This window comes from Oncorhynchus clarkii, unplaced genomic scaffold (assembly GCF_045791955.1).
Source record: "Oncorhynchus clarkii lewisi isolate Uvic-CL-2024 unplaced genomic scaffold, UVic_Ocla_1.0 unplaced_contig_4439_pilon_pilon, whole genome shotgun sequence".
NCBI classification, from domain to species: domain Eukaryota; kingdom Metazoa; phylum Chordata; class Actinopteri; order Salmoniformes; family Salmonidae; genus Oncorhynchus; species Oncorhynchus clarkii.
Genome location: NW_027258435.1, coordinates 37402 through 61847, shown reverse-complemented (window position 1 = coordinate 61847; position 24446 = coordinate 37402). Strand labels below are relative to the sequence as shown.

The 24446-nt window shown below is 43.2% G+C and overlaps 2 protein-coding genes and 1 long non-coding RNA gene across 3 annotated transcripts; all 3 read left to right on the top strand.

Annotated features, from left to right (window-relative positions):
* The first annotated feature begins 10420 nt into the window (after positions 1–10420).
* On the top strand, positions 10421–12404 carry LOC139396934 (uncharacterized). The gene is made up of 5 exons (XM_071143863.1): positions 10421–10749; positions 11097–11154; positions 11399–11546; positions 11642–11678; positions 11911–12404. The coding sequence occupies exons 1-5, from the start codon at positions 10561–10563 to the stop codon at positions 12253–12255; spliced, it is 777 nt and encodes a 258-aa protein (XP_070999964.1). The 5' UTR covers positions 10421–10560; the 3' UTR covers positions 12256–12404.
* A 44-nt stretch (positions 12405–12448) lies between these two features.
* LOC139396933 (serine-rich adhesin for platelets-like) lies at positions 12449–16717 on the top strand. Its single transcript, XM_071143862.1, has 3 exons — positions 12449–15992; positions 16182–16263; positions 16527–16717. The coding sequence occupies exons 1-3, from the start codon at positions 12468–12470 to the stop codon at positions 16676–16678; spliced, it is 3759 nt and encodes a 1252-aa protein (XP_070999963.1). The 5' UTR covers positions 12449–12467; the 3' UTR covers positions 16679–16717.
* Positions 16718–23591: 6874 nt separating this feature from the next.
* On the top strand, positions 23592–24373 carry LOC139396930 (uncharacterized). The gene is made up of 3 exons (XR_011630881.1): positions 23592–23731; positions 23827–23863; positions 24096–24373. It is a non-coding gene; the product is annotated as an uncharacterized lncRNA (long non-coding RNA).
* Positions 24374–24446: the final 73 nt, after the last annotated feature.

Below are 24446 nucleotides of genomic sequence, written 5' to 3'. Positions count from 1 at the left end.
CACTGGCAGGGCGACCGGGACCATTCAACCGGGTAAGGTTGGGCAGGCTCGGTGCTCAAGAGCTCCAGTGCGCCTGCACGGTCTGGTCTATCTGTCACCACCTCCACGCACCAGCCCTCCGGTGGCAGCCCCCTGCACCAGGCTGTCTCTCCGGCTCATCCTTACAGGGGCTCCCGCCTGTCCAGCGCTGCCGGAGCCTTCCTCCTCTCCAGCGCTGTCGGAGTCTCCCGCCTCTCCAGCGCTGCCAGAGCCTTCCTCCTCTCCAGCGTTGCCGGAGCCACCCGTCTGCCCAGCGCCGCCAGTGCCGCCAGTCTGCAAGGGGCCGCCAGTGCCGCCAGTCTGCCAGGGGCCGCCAGTGCCGCCAGTCTGCCAGGGGCCGCCAGTGCCGCCAGTCTGCCAGGGGCCGCCAGTGCCGCCAGTCTGCCAGGGGCCGCCAGTCTGCCAGGGGCCGCCAGTCTGCCAGGGGCCGCCAGTGCCGCCAGTCTGCCAGGGGCCGCCAGTGCCGCCAGTCTGCCAGGTGCCGCCAGTCTGCCAGGTGCCGCCAGTCTGCCAGGTGCCGCCAGTCTGCCAGGGGCCGCCAGTGCCGCCAGGGGCCGCCAGTGCCGCCAGTCAGCCAGGGGCCGCCAGTCAGCCAGGGGCCGCCAGAGCCCCTCAGCCCAAAGGCGCCAGAGCCCCTCAGCCCAGAGGCGCCAGAGCCCCTCAGCCCAGAGGCGCCAGTTACACCGTTACACCCACAACCAACATTCAACCAGATATCAATGATTCAGTGTAAAATACATGTACTGTAAAATAAACCGTATTTAATTTACAACCAATAAAATAATACATGATGCAGGACACTCAGTTATAAGGGAATTAACTGGTTTAACTTCTCAAACAGAAACACACACATTTCCATTTTCTGTGGATCGCCCATGTTTACATTTTACTGAATGCCAGTCTGACCTTTGACCTGTAGATGGCAATAAAGGTCTACTTTTGCTGCAGATCCACTTCTAAAGCTCAAACCTCTCTGGACAAGTAGCCAAAACATTTGTCCCTAGTGAGAGAGAGTATGTGTGTGTGGCAAGAAAAGGGAATATTGCACTACACTTTTATGATACAGATACATTTTGCATTCGGTAGCATAGCACAGCTGTAGTTTTTTCAAATGCCAAATGTACATGTAGCATGCTTCTGCCTACAGATGCTTTTCTGAGTGACTTGTGTTGTGAGAGAACCAGAATTCAAACATAAACTCCTGGATTACATTTTATAATATTGTCAGCTCTTTTTAGTAACATATGGTAGCATACATGTTTCACACGGTGGCAAGTCAAGCTAGTTAGTTACATGTAACAACATTACATTATATGGTCAATGTTTGTGTGTATCCTCTTAGCTTTTACCTTCGACATCAACAAGCGACGCACGGGCTGGTCCTGCAGACTCCCACGCCCATGGCCCAGGAGAAGGCTGGGGGCCACCTGCTCACTCACGTCCCAGCCATCTCCTTTGAGACCGACTCTACTGTGGAGTGCACCTCCAAGAGGACTCCGGAAGAGAGGGACCGGGTGAAGGTTAAACTGGCCAACATGGCCTTGATGGGAAGGATCAAAAGTCTTGGCTGTGAAATGCCCATTATGTGTGATTATCGAATTGATCATTTTCCACTTTTGAAACAACAATGGGAAAGACAGGGTTTATAGCAAAGGTTGCTCAGATTGGGCTTTTGGAAAAATTGGGAGAATGAAAGTGCACTCCTGATTCAGAGAGAAAGATCCAGCTTAATCATCCATACCATTGTTTAAATTACAATAAAAAACATTCAAACTGTTCCTGAGTTTCGAAAGACAGAGAAAGGAAAACATCATTATCTTCAGTCTGTTCACACCTGTTCACACAAGTCCTACTGTCCACAATCTCAGGGTTCTTCAATACAAACACACCTGTTTCAGAAAACCTGATCACTTTCACATTCGAACAATGTTTGTAGGATACTTTTCAATAACTCAATAAATGTAAGTGTTGAAACCATACATAGCTGGTAACTTGAGCTCGGCAGAGTAGTTTTGACCTGTGTCCAGATGCAGTCATTTATGTTGTCTAAAGGCAATTTGTCTCTTATAACAATGTTATTTTTCTGAATAATCTAATTTAATTGACTGGTAGGTAGTCACTAACTATTTGTAGCATGTGTTCCTCTGTTTATTGATATTTACATGGTGTGTATGTGTTAAGATGTTAAGTAATTAATGTTGATATTATCCAAAGGGTTTTTAACTGAAATGTTAAATGTATTTCAAAAATGGCAGAATCAAACAGTATTGGAATAGTGACTTGTATTTTGCATCTAGAAGTGTAAGAATTTTAGAAGAATGCTATTTCATCAGTCAAATGTTGCACTGTTTGATAAGACAGGGTAAAGAAAACCTCCATTTTAATGAGTTTAGTTGTGAGTTTGACATTTTACCACAAGAAGTCACTATAATACTATACGTTATCAAACAGGGTTGTGCTGAAAATCAAATGAACCACAGCCAAATTAATTATTTGCAACTAAGAGTAAGATTAAAAAAGACATGTATAACTTACTTTCTTGATAAAATACATTCTAAAATGTCAATATATGTGATTTCTGAGTATGTAGTGCACATATCTTTTTAAGGCCCAAAGCAGACGTTTTTATATCAATATCAAATCATTTCTGGGTAACAATTAAGTACCTTACTGTAATAGATTACGATGAAAATGGTCAAAAATGTATTTTTTGCAAAAAAAACTTTCTCAAGCAATAATTTTGCTAGGACTGTCTGGGAGTGGTCAGTGTGGAGGGGAAATTAAAACTAGCTGTTATTGGCACTCTCTTTGTCGTTGGTCTATAAACCAATTTACACATGGTGATGTCGCCATGGAAAGCCAAAACTCTCGCCCATGCAAACCTGCTGATTAGAAGGTGCTGTATAGATGTGAGAAACTCTCTTTTCATGGCACTTCAATATCGAAGTGAATTTTTCGTAGCAGGTTAGGAAACTGAGGTTAAGGTTAGGAAAAGGGTTAGGGTTAGTGAAAATGCTCTCCAAACCTTCTACGAAAATTACTTTGCATTGAAGTGCTGTGAAAAGAATGTGTCCCTGCTCAGGTGTTGCATGCATCAACCAATGGTTGTGTGCCAAGTCATCCATTGTGTCATTGACTGACAGATTGCTATAACATATGATGTGGTTAGCTGACACACAAAATACATATCCAGTCAGTGTAAGATCTGGCAAGTGTCAGCAAGGCCTGGGCAGAGGAACATGCTCCGTATTTTCAACCAGAACTATCAGGAAGCAACCCCGATCACATTTTTGTAAAACACATTTACAGTGTTAGTTTCATCAGCTGTTGTACAATATGAAATACAATTATTTTGACTTCACAGGGCCTTTAAATGTAGGCAAACCAGTTTTCAGCATTCAAACTAATCTACCCAGCCAGATTCAGCACCATGGACAGTGAAGATCAGAATACCTGCGATCTGACGATTAGAACAACAGTGCTATTTTTTTTTTTTTCAATTTAAAGTTTTATTAAGTTTTCTTGTTTTTCAATCAACCAACAAAACACATTCCACATTCACAGGCTTTAAAAAAAGAAAAAGTCAAAAAATAATACATATGAAAAAATAAAAATACAATTAAAATGAATGATAAAGTCAAATAAAAGCATTTATTTTCCTTGGTGCACACGTACTCAAAAACGAAATTAAAATAAAAACACACAAAAAAAACATTTAACACTTGCAGCAGCACTATCAAGGTTCTTATCAGCTATTTCAAGCATTCGCTGAGACGACGGGCCAATAATTCGTTTTTAGGTTTTACAGTACCTTACACAACATGTATCTGCGCATTTCCCTAGTCACCCCGTTCACTCTGTCCAGTTTGAAATATAGTTGAATAGTGAAGACCAGAGTCTATCAAACTTGGGCTGTCTCTTGTGGAGGTCATAAGTGAGCTTTTCAAGAGGAAGAAAGTCAATAATCTGGTCAATCCACATTTTAAATGTAGGAGGGGTATTTGAGGCCCACAATAGAAGAATACATTTCTTAGCAAAGTATGTAATAGTCATAAGCAAATGTTCGCTGTCAGGATCAAGAACAAAGTCCTGCTGGGCATTAAGAAGATAGATACACGGGGTCATATCAAACTGTACCTCTAGTATTTTCTGTGCAGCAGTATGTACAGATTGCCAGAATCTGGCAATCTTCCTACAGCTCCAAAATACATGCATATAGGTTCCACTTTCAGAGGTACATCTTTTACAGTTAGGAGACATATCTGTTTTCATTCTATGGAGTCTCAAAGGAGTATAATAAAATTTGTACAAAAATTTGTAATTAGATTCTTTCATTTTTACACTGGTAGAGGAGCAGTATACCCTGTCGCAAACCTCCGCCCATAACTCATCACTGATAGTCAGACCAAGGTCCTTTTCCCAGATTATTTTCAAAGGAGTAAAGGAGGAGCTTCCTTTCTCAGAAAGGAGTCTATAGATGTAAGATATTTTGCCTTTAATGGATTGTGCTGTGACAAGAAGGGTTTCAACTTCATTCAACTGAGTTCTAAACCTCCTCTTGGAGGTAAATGAGGAAATTACATGTCTAATTTGAAGATATTTGAAAAAATGGGATCTTGGCACATCGAATTCACTGCAGAGCTCTTGAAAGGATTTCAGTGTAGTGGTTTTCTGATGAAATAGGTCTGAAAAGGTCCTGATTCCTAGAGTATGCCAAAGATTAAAGTTGGCCTCCCTCAGGGCTTTTGGCAAGTCTGGGTTGCCCACTATAGGCGAGTGAGAACATATTTGGGAGGAAATGCCCAGGTATTTCTTACAGTCCCTCCACGCTAGTAGGGTGCTGTAAATCACAAAGGTTTTGGCTATGTTGCCCACTTCACTAAAGTTATTAATGAATATAATTGAGCTTAAGGGCAATGAACCACAGGATTGGGCTTCTATCTGAATCCACGTTGACTCTTGTCTGTTTGTGATCCATGTTAGCATGTTGCGGATTTGGGCAGACCAGTAGTACAATTGAAGGGAGGGAAGGGCAAGACCACCCTTAGATTCAGGTTTCGATAGAGTGGAAAACTTGATCCTAGGTTTTTTATTGCCCCATATAAATTTGGTGATGCTTTGGTTAGTTGTTTTGAAAAAGGAAACTGGGAGATAGCATGGGAGCATCTGAAATAAGTAGTTCAGTCTAGGGAGGACGTTCATACGGATTACATTAATTCTTCCTACTAAGCTAATTGGGAGGGAGATCAAGGTTTGGAGATCGTTCTTGATTCGGTCCAGGAGTGGAAGATAATTTTCCTTAAAAAGGCTATTCAGATCTGGTGTTATGAAGATCCCGAGGTATTGAAACCCCTGTGTTTTCCATTGGAAAGGACAAAGTGTCTTCATAGAGCTGGTGAGTGTAATATTGAGAGGGCAGGCAGTGGATTTGTTAAAATTGATTTTATAACCTGAAAACTTGCCATACTGAGCAATTGTGTCTAAAATGAGAGGGAGGGATTTCTCAGGGTTGGATATGTAGAGCAAGACATCATCCGCGTAAAGCGAAATCTTGTGCTGCAGAAACACCCATAATACTTGGATTGCTCCTTATCAGCTCTGCCAGAGGCTCCGCCCCCAACAAGTAGAGCAGCGGGGACAGCGAGCACCCTTGTCTTGTGCCCCGTTCCAGAGGGAATCTGTCAGAGTTCAGTCCATTAGTAGTCACCATGGCATTTGGATGAGAGTATAGTGATTTGATCCATTTAATAAAATTTGGGCCCATATTGAACTTTTCTAAGACTGAAAACAGAAAGCTCCACTCCATCCTGTCAAACGCCTTCTCAGCATCCAGTGAAGCCAGTAGGACAGGGGTCTTCTGTGCGTTTACTTGATCAATAATATCAAAAAGACGGCGAATGTTATCAGAAGAGTATCTGTCTCTAATAAATCCAGTTTGGTCCGCTTTTATTATTTTGGGAAGAAGAGTGTTAAGTCTTTTGGCGAGCAATTTGGTAATTATTTTATAGTCGAAATCCAACAAGCTTATGGGCCGGAAGGACGAGCAGGATAGGGGGTCCTTGTCTTTTTTTAGCAACACTGTAATGCGAGCTGTGTGCATTGAGTCTGAGAGAACTCCGTTTTTGCAAAAATCCTCCAGCATTGGAATGAAGATAGGGCTGAGCTGGGGCCAAAAAGCTTTGTAGAACTCTCTGGGGAATCCATCTGGGCCTGGGGACTTATTAGGTGGCATGGAGGTAATTGCCTCCAGGATCTCCTCAGGAGTGAAGGGGGAGTTGAGATCTTCTTGGTCGGTCTCTGATAGTTTAGGTAGCGAGATTCCCTCTAGGAAAGAGTGGAGTTCTGCCTCCGTGTGTTTTCTCTCAGAGGTATATAGTTTGCAGTAAAAACCATGAAAAGTTAAATGGATCTTTTTTGGGTCATATGTGACCTCGTCCTCTGCTGTTCGGATAGCCATGATTGTACGCTCTGACTGCTCCTTTTTTAATTGGTAAGCAAGCAATCTACTGGGCCTATTGCTATACTCATGGTATTTCTGTTTAGTAAAGAAAACTTTTTTTTTTTATCTCCCGAGTGTAGTCCAAATTCAGTTTGGCTTTGGATGCTTTAAGATGACTCCAGGAGGTGCTGTCTAGGGATTGTTTATGTATTTTTTCACAGCATTCCAGCTCCCTCTCAAGATCTAGCCTGTGTGCTTCCATTGCTTTTTTCTTAGAGGAAGCATATGCAATTAGATGACCTCTTAGTGTGGCTTTAGCAGCGTCCCACATTGTGGCCGGAGAAACAGGAGAATCTTTATTGTCTTGTGTGTAGTTGTCTATCCATGTAGTTACCAATGTATGGAACGCTTCGTTTGATAGCATGGAGGTGTTGAATTTCCAGCTCTTTGACCTCGGGATGTTTTTGCAGAGGTCAAAGCGGAGGTGGACAAAGGCGTGATCTGAAAGTGCTATGGGTCCGATTGTACAAGTGGCTGAATTTATGAAACTCTTTGGGATAAAAATGTAATCTATACGGGAGTAGGTGTTATGGACATTAGAGTAGTATGTATAGTCCATAGATGAGCTATTAGTCTCTCTCCAGATATCTATCAGTCCCATCTCTTTAGTAAGAGAGTTCAACATCTTTGCAGATCTAGGATTTGTGGTGGGGACTTGAGATGATTTGTCTAGGGTTGGGTTAAGGGTACAATTAAAATCTCCGGCCACCACGCCTAGGAGACACAATGCTCATTGAACAGGGTTATAATTTTTGACAATGAAGGCAGGAGTATCTGTGTTAGGGGCGTATATGTTTAATATAGTAATTGGTTGACCATATAGTGACCCAGTTATCAAAATAAATCTCCCCTCCGGATCAGATATGTTTTTGTCAATTATGAATGGAACATTTTTATGGATAAGTATGGCTGTGCCTCTACTGTTTGATTTGAAAGATGAGAAATACACCTGTCCCACCCAAGCTCTGCGGAGTTTGGCATGTTCAGCATCACAGAAGTGTGTCTCTTGTAATAGCGATGTCTGCTTTTTCCTTTTTTAGAGCACATAGTATCTTTTTTCGTTTTATTGCATGCCCTAGACCATGGCAGTTCCATGTCAATAGATTCAAGGTACTAGTCATCGTCATCGAGCAGTAATCGAACTTTAGTGCAAGTCATCGCTGGGTAAAAATGGATAGTAATTACAGCTGCGTTCACATAAAAGGAAAATAAATGGTGTACATAAAATAATAATATCTGAACACCCCGGCCGAGTTCCCAAACAACTCGACACATCCCGTTGGATCTATTACCCCCCCGCTCAGTCTCAATTCTGTGTTCCGAATAAAACAAAAACCGGGAACAGTTAGCAACGCACAACGTCTCCCTCTCCCCACCAAAGAAATGCCTCATCCTCTCCACCCCGCATTGAGTAAATAACATAGTTGCCCTCGTCCAGACCACAGTAAAAGAGGGGAGAAAAATAAAATCAATAGCCAAGCCTACATATACCTCCCCCGAGGGACATAGGGAACCCCAAGTAATAATAGCAACAACAACAAAAAAACAGGGAAATAAAAGTAGGCTGAAACATTAGTAGGCCTAGGTTAGGCTATACAGCCCATCCCTCTCAGTTAAAGGAAAATAAATATAAATTGGACGGCTATAATGACCTTTAGGGGGTGGGTCTCTGGATATCGGCTATATGTCGTCTTACCTCCTTTAGTAATGGCATTAATCGCATTTAGTCATTGGTCTGTTTCTCATTGGCCAGGATTGTCTTTCAAAAAACGTTTTGCCTCTTCGGGAGTTTTGAAGTGTCGCAAGGCTCCTTGGTGAAGAATCCTGAGCTCGTTTGGGTATTTGAATCCCCTGAAGATGCCTCGGTCAATGGAGTATTTCTTCACTTCGTCAAATTCTCGGCGCTTTCGGCGTATTCCAGCTGACAGGTCCTGGTGTAAAGCGAGTTTGGCGTTTCCCACTGTGATGGTGTTGTTTTTCGCCGCCTGTAGGACTCGTTCCTTGTCGGTGAATCTCAGGAAACGTATGGTGATTGGGCGCGGTGGTTGTTTCCCTCTTCTTTTTCGCCCAGATTGAATAGAACACAATTATTCCTTCGCCCCCTGTTTTCCAGGTCCTCTGTTTTCTCTTCCAGATGCTCGATTTTCTTTTTAGCATATGCTATTGTTTCCATGGCATCTGTCAATAAGTTTTCCATGGATAGGATTCGCCCCTCTGCCTCGTCCAGGCGCCCCGCGTTTATGGTTATCTTGTTGTTGATGTCAGGCAAAGCGTTTTCCAGGATTGTCACCTTGCCCCCTATCGCACTGAGCTGAGAGTTAATGGCATCTAATTTAGTGTTTAGTTCTGTACGTTGGGATCTCAACTCAGAAAGGATGTCTTCGACAGAGTGCGAGGTTGGCATTCGTTGTGCCTCGTGGGGGAGCGGGTTCTCTTGCTCCTGGCTAATGGCGCTAGTTTTTTCTGAAGCTAGCTTCTTCTTGGAGGCTTTTTCCGTCGCTAATACTCGAGTCCGGGTAAAAATGTCACCTGTAGTGTCGCCGCCATGACTTTTTCTTACTAAAGCTAAATGAGTTTGAACTTGGAGTGGAGGTAAGATTAGGAATTGGAAACTACTTGTGCGGAGCTCTTAGTTCATGCGGCCATCTCGTCCAAGGGTCACGTGATCCCCAACAGTGCTATTTTAAGTGATTTTCAAGACACCCAAAGTCAATTTAAATCCACAACAAAATCTGCAGGATAAAAATAAATATAATCAAACATTCAAATAAGTAAACAGGCTATATTAAAGTGCACTAAACATAGAGACAGATTAACCATGGAGAACACGAAACATGATGACAGATTAACCAGGGAAGTGAATTTAACAGAGGTTAAAGCTAAAACAACAGAATATGGGTACGTCTGTGTGAAGAGGTGTGGCTTTAGTGTGGATTTGAATAGTACACAAGTAGGCCTACGCTATTTTTGCACTGTAAAACTTTTTTTTAAGTGTTATGTTTTCCCAGATTCATAGTGTTATGCAGCCCAGGCCTATCTAGGAAGGCTGGGCATAAATTGTTTGCTCACAGCATCACATGATGACGTGGGAAACATAAACACTTAAACTCTGTAGATTAAAGTTAATAGTAATCAAAACTAATTTCACCACGAAAGGAAGTGCAATCGAAATGAATGAAGAAGACAAGGTAATTCTAGTGAGTTAATAAAATGACAAGGTGTTGCCTGTCAGCGTTGTAGACTACTGCCTCACAAGCCCGGGCTTTAGTGGCACTGGCATACGCGCTTGCCTCTGCACTGAAGGAGCCACCGAACGCGTCCGCGTTGCAGCTCTCACTTTCTCCCGCTACAGTATGTCCTACAATGACATATTTGGTGGGGATTGGCAGCCAACAATAGGATTGGATTGGGACTAAATCAAAGAATAAAACGATATTGAAATGAATATTATTAACAAATATTTCCCAGAAGATTTTGGGTTCAACCTAAGGCTGACTAGGACAGATCAATCAACTTGATCCGACACAGTAAGCCTACATGTCATACGTAAGTAAATCCACAAGAGAGACAATATTGCAAAGGCAGGACCATGTTCGATGGAAGGCGTAGGGGTAGGCAATCGAAAACGTTTGACGGGGAAATTTCTGTCAATATTAGCTAGTCCTACTGAGTGGGCAAGTAACCTTTCCCGCGCTCTTCCTAAAAATACTATTTGTGATGTCATAAAGGTCTAACGTTCCATGACGTAGCATGTAGCCCTAAATTACAGTCCCTGCCTGCAATATTGTCCTCACTCTCGACCTGAACTCAACTTGAATGTAACCAACACAGACAAGGACATGCTTTTTGAGATATAAAATAGCTTGAATGGATGAAGAAAAGGTAAGCTAAATTACTTCATACAATATTGGGGGAAAGTAAAAAAGGGTAAAGCAATATAAGCAGATATTTCTTGTAAAAAGCTATAACATATTGTAAAGCAAATGTACCATTCTTTATAAAGTCACCAGCTTAGCGCTGATATGGCTGTAGCTCTATTTATGATGTCCTCTGCACAGATCTACTCTGACATTGACATATTATTACTTATTGGAATGTCTGTCCTTCAGGTAGCACAGAGGGAGGATGGTGATCCTCAGAGGGAAGGAAAGGAAGTTGTTGAGGAAGAACCGGTGGCCACGCCCAAAGAGGAGGCCAAGAAGGGAAGGAAGGTAAGATGGCAGGAGTGACAGAGCACATAATAGGCCTACTGGGTTACACTCTGTACCTGATAGCAGTCATACCATAGATATCTATATATCTCAGATAACAACATACGTAGTAGCTGTTTTCAAAACGTGTTTTAAGAGCTGCTTTGACCTGGCCCATAGCCTATTCATAAATTGTCTCAGAGTAGGAGTGCTTATCTAGGATCAGTTTTGCATTTGAGATCATAATGAATACAATTATTTGGGCAAGGTTGAGCACACACCTTATCTGATGAACTTTATGTATACGGGCCCTGGTGTTACATGTCTGCCATCATTTGAGATCTAGAATCTGTTCTGTTCTATCCTAGGCAAAAAGTAAGAGGAGTGGCAAGAAGTCAAGGAAGCTGGGCACTGACAACGATGCAGGTCAGAGATTTACCTCTGTAGTACTACATTGTTTCTCTATTCTGTCTGTGATGTGCAGGTTGTGCTATCCATTTTCAATGAAACTGTAGTCTACTGTAATCAGTAAGAAAGGTCACATAGATATCTTTATTCAAATAGGCCTATTCTAAAACCCTAAAACAATGAAATCAGAGTATTAAGAGATAAAACTTCTGATTTCTCTTTAATTTTGTTTCTACTTCCTCTACGGCAATCACATCTTTAGTCTCCAGGAATAAACACCTGGATAGAGGATCTGTAATTGAGCTCCTGGAGAAGAAAGCTGTTCAGGCTGCATTCGGCCCAGGCAACAAGGATGAGATGGAATACTCCTACCCAATCCTCATCTCATTCCTGCGCAATCTTACTGATGAGTATGTTAAACGTTTTTCTGTAATGTTCAACATTTATGAAATATTGTGCAGTGGGAACTAAACACTAACTAAAACACTTATTTTACATTTTCTAGGCAGTGGCAAGTGATCTACAAAGGACTAAAAAACCCTGTAAGTTTCCCTACCTGCCTTTGACCTTTGATGTGTCAATGATCTGTTGAATTCAGAGATTAGCCATCAAGTCATATTCTGTTATTCATGTTCTCTGTCAGACTTCATCAAACTTTGAATTCAGTCACAGACAAGAATAACAATGTTGATCAAATGCATTCTGTTCGATCTAGAATACTTTACATCACAGTTCCATTGAAAAGACTGTTTTTGTTCTGTTTGTTCAAAACAGATGACGAAGGAACAGCTTGCCAAATTGTGCAAGACAATTGTAACCTTCATCGCACAGACCACCCTGCAGATCCTGCTGCCAGCCCTGGCCCGCGTACTTGGGGTAAAGGACTTTGCTGACGACGACACTGACTCACCCAAGAGGGGTGGCAGTGCAAGATCCTTTGCTGCCTTTGATCAGGAAAGACTGGAGCTCATCCAGGAAGTTAGATATCTGGCGAAGAAAATGTATAAGGGCGGCACAGGGGCTCAACATCTCAGGTCCCTAACACCCTCTTCTAAGAGGTATGTTCCCCTCAAGGTTTTCATGTATGGATTTCACCGAGATCATCTATCCCAGTGTTAGCCAATGCAATTTACTCTATCTGATGTAGTACAAAATGTAATGTATCAGCCTTTGAGCATATTCAAATGAATGAGCATGTAAAGCGATCAAAAGGACATGTAGATATTTAGAATACTAAAATTACAACGCTTGACCGATTTGCCAAGTTAAGACAGGAATTATCATGCTTTGCTTGTTCGTTTTAAAGTTCCCAGACCTCAGTGAAAGTCCTCATGGGAATGACAGAGGACAGAATCATCAAAAGTGTCCAGGAGCAACTGTCTGATCATAATATCCTGTCCTCTTGCCCACCTGAGCTGACTGTTGGTCTTATCAAGGTGGTGGTCGAACAGCTTAACTCTGCCCTCTCTGCGACCATCAGCAGAGCCATTTCAGGGCGGTCCTCCCCTATTTCTTCTGGTACCCAGGCCGCTGAACAAATGGTCAACATGGTCCAGAAATGTTTTGATGATCACACCACCCCAGAGGACCAGAGCTCTACCTCTGTATTAGAGTCATGCATTCCACCTGCAACAGAAGAAGTGATGACTGTTATCGCAGAGATGGTGGGTGAATTGGAAAAAGAAGATCCGGAATTGGCTAAGGTTTTTCGAGAAGTGGCTGTGAAAGTTAAAATGTTGGCATCTGGCAGTGACCTTGTAGTGGAGCACCTGGATGTTGAAGACTCTCCTGTTCCAGAGGAGCTGAACATAATATGTACATCTTGCAAAGCAATGATGCAAAATCTTGGCACTCTGTTTAGTGTGAAGTTCAAGACCAAAGCCTCAAAGGCTGTGAGTGAAATTCTTGTGAGAAGGTTAATGAGCGATATCTCTGGTATGGTTCAACCTTCTCATTCGTTTAGTACCACTCCAAGCTTGATGAATGCATCTAGCCCATCTGACAGGATCCTTGATTCTGCGGCCACTGAGCTCATACAGACCAAAGTAGAATCTGAGGCATCACAAATAATTGATAACTTTGTTGAAGATGTCAAGGACATTGTGCAGTATGCTGAATTAGATCAGCCAACAAGCACCCAGAGAGATACCCAAGTGGGACACTGTACGACAAAGCGGAAACCCTTCCATGCAGCTCGTAGACTCTGCGAGAGACTTCAGGCAAAGCTGGAGACATTGTTCCTCAGAATGGGTGGAGCTCCAGTCCAAGGGGAAGAACTTATGGAAAAAGCTGACTCCAGTGCTGTGCTTCTGGAGCATACTGACTCCAGTGATCTGCCTGTTTCAATCCTGAGCTTGCCTTCCCCATGTAGGAGTGAATCCCCTATATCAGAACGTAGTTCATCTTCTTTATCTGATGGATGTGATTCAACTGACTCTGTAGGAGAGAAAACACCAGAGCAACCTGAAACCAGTAAGAGTGAGGCAATACTGCAAGTGGTCAACTCAACAGGACTTGGTTCTCTCCGTAAATGCCAAAGTGAGAACTCTCAACCATTACTGTCTCTCTGTGATTCCAACATGGTGCCCTGCACCAAAGAGGTCTTGTCCCAGATTGTGACCATGTATAGGTCAGAGGTGGCAGATTTGGAATGCACATCATCTGTTGCAGAGGGTTCCTCTTACAACTCCCTTGAAGTCTGTGGCTTTTTGGACAGTGTCATGTCTTATCTAGAAGACATGCCTGTGTCTGGTTCTTCATGGTTGGAAGGATTAAGAGATACTCCAGCCTCAGTCATTGAGAAACTCTCCAGTGAGGAGTTCCAGATGAACGCTACCAACGAAGTGCGAAAAATACTGATCAAATCAGTCAGTAGCTTTCCCAGCAAAGTCAGTTCCAGCCAGACAGATTCTCAGATGTTGCCAGCAAAATCAACAATTTCCTTAAGGCATACAGATATAACTGCTTTTGAAATCGTTGGATCAATTACAAATGACATGAAGAGCCTTTTCCCACCCACAGAGTCTTCTACTACTCTATGGCAGGCAGACTCTATGCTTCAACAGAGTGATGAGAAAACCTCAGAGTACACTGAGGCCACACCCAAAGGCTCACAGTCTGGTTTGGAAGTATCTGAGAAGAAGATCTGGACAACTGCAAAGACTATTTACCACAATGTGAAGACAAAGATGAGGAATTATTTTACATGGCAAAATCAAGTCAAAGCAACAACGGCTCAAGCCAAAAAGACCCTCAGCCATATTCTGGTTTCAATTCAGAAAGAGCTGTCAAAATCTGACCAAACGGTGACTGAGCTTTCACAAATAGAGAATGTGGTTGGAATGATGCTGAAGGATGTTGAAAGGGTAAGCAGTGAATGTGGTGAGGAACTGATCTATGAAGCGCCACAGCGTTCTTCCTCCTCGTTGTCATCCTCATCTGCCAGATCAAAGAAGTCAGAGTGGGAATTTTCACTCCCTGGCACTCCCATCTCTTCTGATTTACCAGAGAGTATTACTCAGCCCATTGTGAGATGCTCAGTCATCGACATGGGCAAATCTACTAAGCCAAAAACATTGGTGTGTGATGCCAGGGAAAGCATGTCTGCAATAGTGGATACCATCATAAAGGAGGTACATCCAGAGGAAGAAGGGGAGGTTGCATTCCACCCTGATCTAACAGCTGCAATAGCAAGACTGGAGGAGCTCATATCTCAGGGTAGGATTGGTGCTCTCTCACGTGATCTTACTCACCAAGTCAACCGCATCATTTCTGAGAGCAACTTGACCCCTCTGGTTCTGACAGTGGCGGCTGGAAAGAGTGCATCCGATACAGTCCTTACTGAGCTGAAGAGGAATGACAAGACGGTGGGGAAGCACACAGCTTACAAGCTGGTTCAGCTTTTTGCAGAGGAGTCTGTGAAGCGCCTCTTGCTTCCTAGCCTTGTGCCCTCTACAGCTTCAATGAGTTTGGCTCAGGGAGTTAGTGTGCCGGCTAGCGTATCTGAAGATAGGATTTCATGTTCTTTTTCTACATCAGCATTTAGTGACACAGTCAGCCTGTTTACCAAAGTAATGGTAAGCCAGGTCATGGACTCTGTGGTTTCTGATGCACAAAGCAGAGGGTCATCTCCAACCGGAACTGTAACTGATATAGGCAGTCTACTGAGTGGTAAGTCCTACCCTCTGCCATCTTTCTCCGCCATCAGCATGACAACAAGTGGGACCTCCAATGCTGCACGAGGCTTTGAGGCCAACATAGATGCTGAGGAAAGGGATACCATCAGTTGTTTCGATGTACCTCAGAGCATTGTTTGTGATCAGAATTCAACCAGCCCGGATGTTGCCTCGCTTTCAACCCCATCCACTGGCAACTTAGTCGGTGATGATGACTTCACCGGCCTCATCAGCATGTTAGTGGTGAGACTTCTGTCAAAAATACAAACCCAAACTGATCTGTACCCAACTGACGTCACACGCACGTCACAAGACCTGATTCCAAAAGTTATAGCTTCCTTCTGTGCATGGTCAGGCTGCTCTGAGACCCAAGCTTATCCCAAGAACCTGAAGAGTCACAAAGTATACAGCACCGTCTACAAACATCTGTTGAAGGAGTTTGGCTCAGAGAAAATACTCCAACTGGCCGTGTCGACTCAGGACTCCACTTTCAATAGGATTCTTGTGAAGTCATTGAGCAAGGAGCTTCTCCACAGTTGTAACGAGGCATCAAGAGCAGCCTCAAGAACATCTTTTGAAGCCACCAGGCCAGAAGCTCTTCTCATGGCTGAAGATGTGAAGGCTACCAGAGGGAAGCTGTCTTTCCTACAAAGGCTTGCCAGACTGAAATTCAACTTAAAGGTACATCACACTTATTTAAGTTAACAATTGTGTCAATGTGAGTAAACAATGTTATTTAGAGAAAATGTAAAACCATCCATTAATTCCAAAACCATTTATAAATCTTGTTGTGCTGGTGTGTAAGATGTGATCGTTATTACCGTGAGATTGTTCTGCTGTGACAGTTGTTTTGACATGTTTTTGTTTTAGCCATTCATGATGGGAAACAAGAAGGATTCCAATAAGAAATCCTGCCATTCTGAATCCAAAGACCAGACTGAAGATATCATGTGTAAGTCCATACAGCAGGACATTTACTGTTTGAGATATTGGTGTACAAAGCTGCTATTGCAAAAATATTAAACCCTATATACAGTACATTATATATTATCGATAGTAATCTCTTATGTACAATTATTTATAGTTTCCAAATCTCAAGATTCTGGTTCTCATTTATTTGTGAAAGTAATAATGAGTTGAAACTAAGAATACAATATACCATCATTTCTAAATGAAAGTGCATGTCAACTCTCTCTCTTCTGTCGCCCAACATAGTGGCACATCCTGCCACATTTGGACTCCCAGAGGGTCTTCCCTCCACCTCTCAACAGGAGAAGCCTCGCAAACGTCCCCTTCTAATCAGGATGTTTTCCACCATCTCCATAGGCCTATCCAAGCCATTCAAACGGTTTTCAAAGCAAGCTTAATACAACAATTTCCTTTAATACAGTAATATTTGCATTGAATTGATGGCCTTTGTCTTCTTTATTGTTGCCCTGTTAACACATTTGATTAGAAAATACATAGTATATTTAGTTTAGTTTATTATGCAGTCATAGTCACGGTGTAGGCTAAACAAAGTAATGTTGTCCTGAATAATGTATAGAACATGCACCCCACCCACACACACACAGTGTGATTCATTGAGCACACACACATAGTACTTCAGATATGTCCCACTGTCACACCCTGACCATAGTTTGCTTTGTATGTTTCTATGTTTTGGTTGGTCAGGGTGTGATCTGAGTGGGCATTCTATGTTGGATGTCTTGTTTGTCTATTTCTATGTCTGGCCTGATATGGTTCTCAATCAGAGGCAGGTGTTAGTCATTGTCTCTGATTGGGAACCATATTTAGGTAGCCTGGGTTTCACTGTGTGTTTGTGGGTGATTGTTCCTGTCTCTGTGTTTGCACCAGATAGGACTGTTTAGGTTTTCACATTTCATTGTTTTGTAGTTTATTCATGTATAGTTTTCCTTTATTAAACAAACATGAATCATCACCATGCTGCGTTTTGGTCCGCCTCTCCTTCACCGCAAGAGAACCGTTACAGAATCACCCACCACAACAGGACCAAGCGGCGTGGTAACGGGCAACAGCTACAGCAGCGAAAAGAGGAATGGACATGGGAGGAAGAATTGGAAGGTAAAGGACCCTGGGCACAGCCTGGAGAATATCGCCGCCCCAAAGAAGAGCTGGAGGCGGCGAAGTCGGAGAGGCGCTGGTATGAGGAGGCAGCACGGCGGCGTGGATGGAAGCCCGAGAGTCAGCCCCAAACATTTCTTAGGGGGGGGCACACAGGAAGTGTGGCAAAGCCAGGTAGGAGACCTGCGCCAACTTCCTGTGCTTACCGGGGGGCTGGAGAGACCGGGCAGGCACCGTGTTATGCTGTGAAGCGCACGGTGTCCCCAGTGCGGGTGCATAGCCCGGTGCGGTACATTCCAGCTCCGCGTATCGGCCAGGCTAGAGTGGGCATCGAGCCAAGTGCCATGAAGCCGGCTCTACACGTCTGGTCTCCAGTGCGTCTCCTTGGGCCGGCTTACATGGCACCAGCCTTGCGCACGGTGTCCCCGGTTCGCCTGCATAGCCCAGTGCGGGCTATTCCACCTCGCCGCACTGGCAGGGCGACCGGGACCATTCAACCGGGTAAGGTTGGGCAGGCTCGGTGCTCAAGAGCTCCAGTGCGCCTGCACGGTCTGGTCTATCTGTCACCACCTCCACGCACCAGCCCTCCGGTGGCAGCCCCCTGCACCAGGCTGTCTCTCCGGCTCATCCTTACAGGGGCTCCCGCCTGTCCAGCGCTGCCGGAGCCTTCCTCCTCTCCAGCGCTGTCGGAGTCTCCCGCCTCTCCAGCGCTGCCAGAGCCTTCCTCCTCTCCAGCGTTGCCGGAGCCACCCGTCTGCCCAGCGCCGCCTGAGCCACCCGTCTGCCCAGCGCCGCCAGTGCCGCCAGTCTGCAAGGGGCCGCCAGTGCCGCCAGTCTGCCAGGGGCCGCCAGTGCCGCCAGTCTGCCAGGGGCCGCCAGTGCCGCCAGTCTGCCAGGGGCCGCCAGTCTGCCAGGGGCCGCCAGTCTGCCAGGGGCCGCCAGTCTGCCAGGGGCCGCCAGTGCCGCCAGTCTGCCAGGGGCCGCCAGTGCCGCCAGTCTGCCAGGGGCCGCCAGTCTGCCGCCGCCAGTCTGCCAGGGGCCGCCAGTGCCGCCAGTCTGCCAGGGGCCGCCAGTGCCGCCAGGGGCCGCCAGTCAGCCAGGGGCCGCCAGTCAGCCAGGGGCCGCCAGAGCCCCTCAGCCCAAAGGCGCCAGAGCCCCTCAGCCCAGAGGCGCCAGAGCCCCTCAGCCCAGAGGCGCCAGTTACACCGTTACACCCACAACCAACATTCAACCAGATATCAATGATTCAGTGTAAAATACATGTACTGTAAAATAAACCGTATTTAATTTACAACCAATAAAATAATACATGATGCAGGACACTCAGTTATAAGGGAATTAACTGGTTTAACTTCTCAAACAGAAACACACACATTTCCATTTTCTGTGGATCGCCCATGTTTACATTTTACTGAATGCCAGTCTGACCTTTGACCTGTAGATGGCAATAAAGGTCTACTTTTGCTGCAGATCCACTTCTAAAGCTCAAACCTCTCTGGACAAGTAGCCAAAACATTTGTCCCTAGTGAGAGAGAGTATGTGTGTGTGCAAGAAAAGGGAATATTGCACTACACTTTTATGATACAGATACATTTTGCATTCGGTAGCATAGCACAGCTGTAGTTTTTTCAAATGCCAAATGTACATGTAGCATGCTTCTGCCTACAGATGCTTTTCTGAGTGACTTGTGTTGTGAGAGAACCAGAATTCAAACATAAACTCCTGGATCACATTTTATAATATTGTCAGCTCTTTTTAGTAACATATGGTAGCATACATGTTTCACACGGTGGCAAGTCAAGCTAGTTAGTTACATGTAACAACGTTACATTATATGGTCAATGTTTGTGTGTATCCTCTTAGCTTTTACCTTCGACATCAACAAGCGACGCACGGGCTGGTCCTGCAGACTCCCACGCCCATGGCCCAGGAGAAGGCTGGGGGCCACCTGCTCACTCACGTCCCAGCCATCTCCTTTGAGACCGACTCTACTGTGGAGTGCACCTCCAAGAGGACTCCGGAAGAGAGGGACCGGGTGAAGGTTAAACTGGCCAACATGGCCTTGATGGGAAGGATCAAAAGTCTTGGCTGTGAAATGCCCATTATGTGTGATTATCGAATTGATCATTTTCCACTTTTGAAACAACAATGGGAAAGACAGGGTTTATAGCAAAGATTGCTCAGATTGGGCTTTTGGAAAAATTGGGAGAATGAAAGTGCACTCCTGATTCAGAGAGAAAGATCCAGCTTAATCATCCATACCATTGTTTAAATTACAATAAAAAAAACATTCAAACTGTTCCTGAGTTTCGAAAGACAGAGAAAGGAAAACATCATTATCTTCAGTCTGTTCACACCTGTTCACACAAGTCCTACTGTCCACAATCTCAGGGTTCTTCAATACAAACACACCTGTTTCAGAAAACCTGATCACTTTCACATTCGAACAATGTTTGTAGGATACTTTTCAATAACTCAATAAATGTAAGTGTTGAAACCATACATAGCTGGTAACTTGAGCTCGGCAGAGTAGTTTTGACCTGTGTCCAGATGCAGTCATTTATGTTGTCTAAAGGCAATTTGTCTCTTATAACAATGTTATTTTTCTGAATAATCTAATTTAATTGACTGGTAGGTAGTCACTAACTATTTGTAGCATGTGTTCCTCTGTTTATTGATATTTACATGGTGTGTATGTGTTAAGATGTTAAGTAATTAATGTTGATATTATCCAAAGGGTTTTTAACTGAAATGTTAAATGTATTTCAAAAATGGCAGAATCAAACAGTATTGGAATAGTGACTTGTATTTTGCATCTAGAAGTGTAAGAATTTTAGAAGAATGCTATTTCATCAGTCAAATGTTGCACTGTTTGATAAGACAGGGTAAAGAAAACCTCCATTTTAATGAGTTTAGTTGTGAGTTTGACATTTTACCACAAGAAGTCACTATAATACTATACGTTATCAAACAGGGTTGTGCTGAAAACCAAATGAACCACAGCCAAAATTAATTATTTGCAACTAAGAGTAAGATTAAAAAAGACATGTATAACTTACTTTCTTGATAAAATACATTCTAAAATGTCAATATATGTGATTTCTGAGTATGTAGTGCACATATCTTTTTAAGGCCCAAAGCAGACGTTTTTATATCAATATCAAATCATTTCTGGGTAACAATTAAGTACCTTACTGTAATAGATTACGATGAAAATGGTCAAAAATGTATTTTTTGCAAAAAAAACTTTCTCAAGCAATAATTTTGCTAGGACTGTCTAGGAGTGGTCAGTGTGGAGGGGAAATTAAAACTAGCTGTTATTGGCACTCTCTTTGTCGTTGGTCTATAAACCAATTTACACATGGTGATGTCGCCATGGAAAGCCAAAACTCTCGCCCATGCAAACCTGCTGATTAGAAGGTGCTGTATAGATGTGAGAAACTCTCTTTTCATGGCACTTCAATATCGAAGTGAATTTTTCGTAGCAGGTTAGGAAACTGAGGTTAAGGTTAGGAAAAGGGTTAGGGTTAGTGAAAATGCTCTCCAAACCTTCTACGAAAATTACTTTGCATTGAAGTGCTGTGAAAAGAATGTGTCCCTGCTCAGGTGTTGCATGCATCAACCAATGGTTGTGTGCCAAGTCATCCATTGTGTCATCGACTGACAGATTGCTATAACATATGATGTGGTTAGCTGACACACAAAATACCTATCCAGGCAGTGTAAGATCTGGCAAGTGTCAGCAAGGCCTGGGCAGAGGAACATGCTCCTTATTTTCAACCAGAACTATCAGGAAGCAACCCCGATCACATTTTTGTAAAACACATTTACAGTGTTAGTTTCATCAGCTGTTGTACAATATGAAATACAATTATTTTGACTTCACAGGGCCTTTAAATGTAGGCAAACAAGTTTTCGGCATTCAAACTAATCTACCCAGCCAGATTCAGCACCATGGACAGTGAAGATCAGAATACCTGCGATCTGACGATTAGAACAACAGTGCTATTTTAAGTGATTTTCAAGACACCCAAAGTCAATTTAAATCCACAACAAAATCTGCAGGATAAAAATAAATATAATCAAACATTCAAATAAGTAAACAGGCTATATTAAAGTGCACTAAACATATAGACAGATTAACCATGGAGAACACGAAACATGATGACAGATTAACCAGGGAAGTGAATTTAACAGAGGTTAAAGCTAAAACAACAGAATATGGGTACGTCTGTGTGAAGAGGTGTGGCTTTAGTGTGGATTTGAATAGTACACAAGTAGGCCTACGCTATTTTTGCACTGTAAAACTTTTTTTTAAGTGTTATGTTTTCCCAGATTCATAGTGTTATGCAGCCCAGGCCTATCTAGGAAGGCTGGGCATAAATTGTTTGCTCACAGCATCACATGATGACGTGGGAAACATAAACACTTAAACTCTGTAGATTAAAGTTAATAGTAATCAAAACTAATTTCACCACGAAAGGAAGTGCAATCGAAATGAATGAAGAAGACAAGGTAATTCTAGTGAGTTAATAAAATGACAAGGTGTTGCCTGTCAGCGTTGTAGACTACTGCCTCACAAGCCCGGGCTTTAGTGGCACTGGCATACGCGCTTGCCTCTGCACTGAAGGAGCCACCGAACGCGTCCGCGTTGCAGCTCTCACTTTCTCCCGCTACAGTATGTCCTACAATGACATATTTGGTGGGGATTGGCAGCCAACAATAGGATTGGATTGGGACTAAATCAAAGAATAAAACGATATTGAAATGAATATTATTAACAAATATTTCCCAGAAGATTTTGGGTTCAACCTAAGGCTGACTAGGACAGATCAATCAACTTGATCCGACACAGTAAGCCTACATGTCATACGTAAGTAAATCCACAAGAGAGACAATATTGCAAAGGCAGGACCATGTTCGATGGAAGGCGTAGGGGTAGGCAATCGAAAACGTTTAACGGGGAAATTTCTGTCAATATTAGCTAGTCCTACTGAGTGGGCAAGTAACCTTTCCCGCGCTCTTCCTAAAAATACTATTTGTGATGTCATAAAGGTCTAACGTTCCATGACGTAGCATGTAGCCCTAAATTACAGTCCCTGCTTGCAATATTGTCCTCACTCTCGACCTGAACTCAACTTGAATGTAACCAACACAGACAAGGACATGCTTTTTGAGATATAAAATAGCTTGAATGGATGAAGAAAAGGTAAGCTAAATTACTTCATACAATATTGGGGGAAAGTAAAAAAGGGTAAAGCAATATAAGCAGATATTTCTTGTAAAAAGCTATAACATATTGTAAAGCAAATGTACCATTCTTTATAAAGTCACCAGCTTAGCGCTGATATGGCTGTAGCTCTATTTATGATTTCCTCTGCACAGATCTACTCTGACATTGACATATTATTACTTATTGGAATGTCTGTCCTTCAGGTAGCACAGAGGGAGGATGGTGATCCTCAGAGGGAAGGAAAGGAAGTTGTTGAGGAAGAACCGGTGGCCACACCCAAAGAGGAGGCCAAGAAGGGAAGGAAGGTAAGATAGCAGTAGTGACAGAGCACATAATAGGCCTACTGGGTTACACTCTGTACCTGATAGCAGCCATACCATAGATATCTATATATCTCAGATAACAACATACGTAGTAGCTGTTTTCAAAACGTGTTTTAAGAGCTGCTTTGACCTGGCCCATAGCCTATTCATAAATTGTCTCAGAGTAGGAGTGCTTATCTAGGATCAGTTTTGCATTTGAGATCATAATGAATACAATTATTTGGGCAAGGTTGAGCCCACACCTTATCTGATGAACTTTATGTATACGGGCCCTGGTGTTACATGTCTGCCATCATTTGAGATCTAGAATCTGTTCTGTTCTATCCTAGGCAAAAAGTAAGAGGAGTGGCAAGAAGTCAAGGAAGCTGGGCACTGACAACGATGCAGGTCAGAGATTTACCTCTGTAGTACTACATTGTTTCTCTATTCTGTCTGTGATGTGCAGGTTGTATTATCCATTTTCAATGAAACTGTAGTCTACTGTAATCAGTAAGAAAGGTCACATAGATAGCTTTATTAAAATAGGCCTATTCTAAAACCCTTAAACAATGAAATCAGAGTATTAAGAGATAAAACTTCTGATTTCTCTTTAATTTTGTTTCTACTTCCTCTACGGCAATCACATCTTTAGTTTCCAGGAATAAACACCTGGATAGAGGATCTGTAATTGAGCTCCTGGAGAAGAAAGCTGTTCAGGCTGCATTCGGCCCAGGCAACAAGGATGAGATGGAATACTCCTACCCAATCCTCATCTCATTCCTGCGCAATCTTACTGATGAGTATGTTAAACGTTTTTCTGTAATGTTCAACATTTATGAAATATTGTGCAGTGGGAACTAAACACTAACTAAAACACTTATTTTACATTTTCTAGGCAGTGGCAAGTGATCTACAAAGGACTAAAAAACCCTGTAAGTTTCCCTACCTGCCTTTGACCTTTGATGTGTCAATGATCTGTTGAATTCAGAGATTAGCCATCAAGTCATATTCTGTTATTCATGTTCTCTGTCAGACTTCATCAAACTTTGAATTCAGTCACAGACAAGAATAACAATGTTGATCAAATGCATTCTGTTCGATCTAGAATACTTTACATCACAGTTCCATTGAAAAGACTGTTTTTGTTCTGTTTGTTCAAAACAGATGACGAAGGAACAGCTTGCCAAATTGTGCAAGACAATTGTAACCTTCATCGCACAGACCACCCTGCAGATCCTGCTGCCAGCCCTGGCCCGCGTACTTGGGGTAAAGGACTTTGCTGACGACGACACTGACTCACCCAAGAGGGGTGGCAGTGCAAGATCCTTTGCTGCCTTTGATCAGGAAAGACTGGAGCTCATCCAGGAAGTTAGATATCTGGCGAAGAAAATGTATAAGGGCGGCACAGGGGCTCAACATCTCAGGTCCCTAACACCCTCTTCTAAGAGGTATGTTCCCCTCAAGGTTTTCATGTATGGATTTCACCGAGATCATCTATCCCAGTGTTAGCCAATG

Excerpts from the sequence above, each read along its gene's own strand:
- LOC139396934 (XM_071143863.1), top strand. The coding sequence starts at position 10,561 with ATGGCTGTAGCTCTATTTATGATGTCCTCTGCACAGATCTACTCTGAC. Across the intron at positions 11,547-11,641 it reads CTGCGCAATCTTACTGATGA|GCAGTGGCAAGTGATCTACA; the intron begins GTATGTTAAACG and ends TACATTTTCTAG. Across the intron at positions 11,679-11,910 it reads ACAAAGGACTAAAAAACCCT|ATGACGAAGGAACAGCTTGC; the intron begins GTAAGTTTCCCT and ends TGTTCAAAACAG.
- LOC139396933 (XM_071143862.1), top strand. The coding sequence starts at position 12,468 with ATGGGAATGACAGAGGACAGAATCATCAAAAGTGTCCAGGAGCAACTG. Across the intron at positions 15,993-16,181 it reads GACTGAAATTCAACTTAAAG|CCATTCATGATGGGAAACAA; the intron begins GTACATCACACT and ends TTTTTGTTTTAG. Across the intron at positions 16,264-16,526 it reads CCAGACTGAAGATATCATGT|TGGCACATCCTGCCACATTT; the intron begins GTAAGTCCATAC and ends CGCCCAACATAG.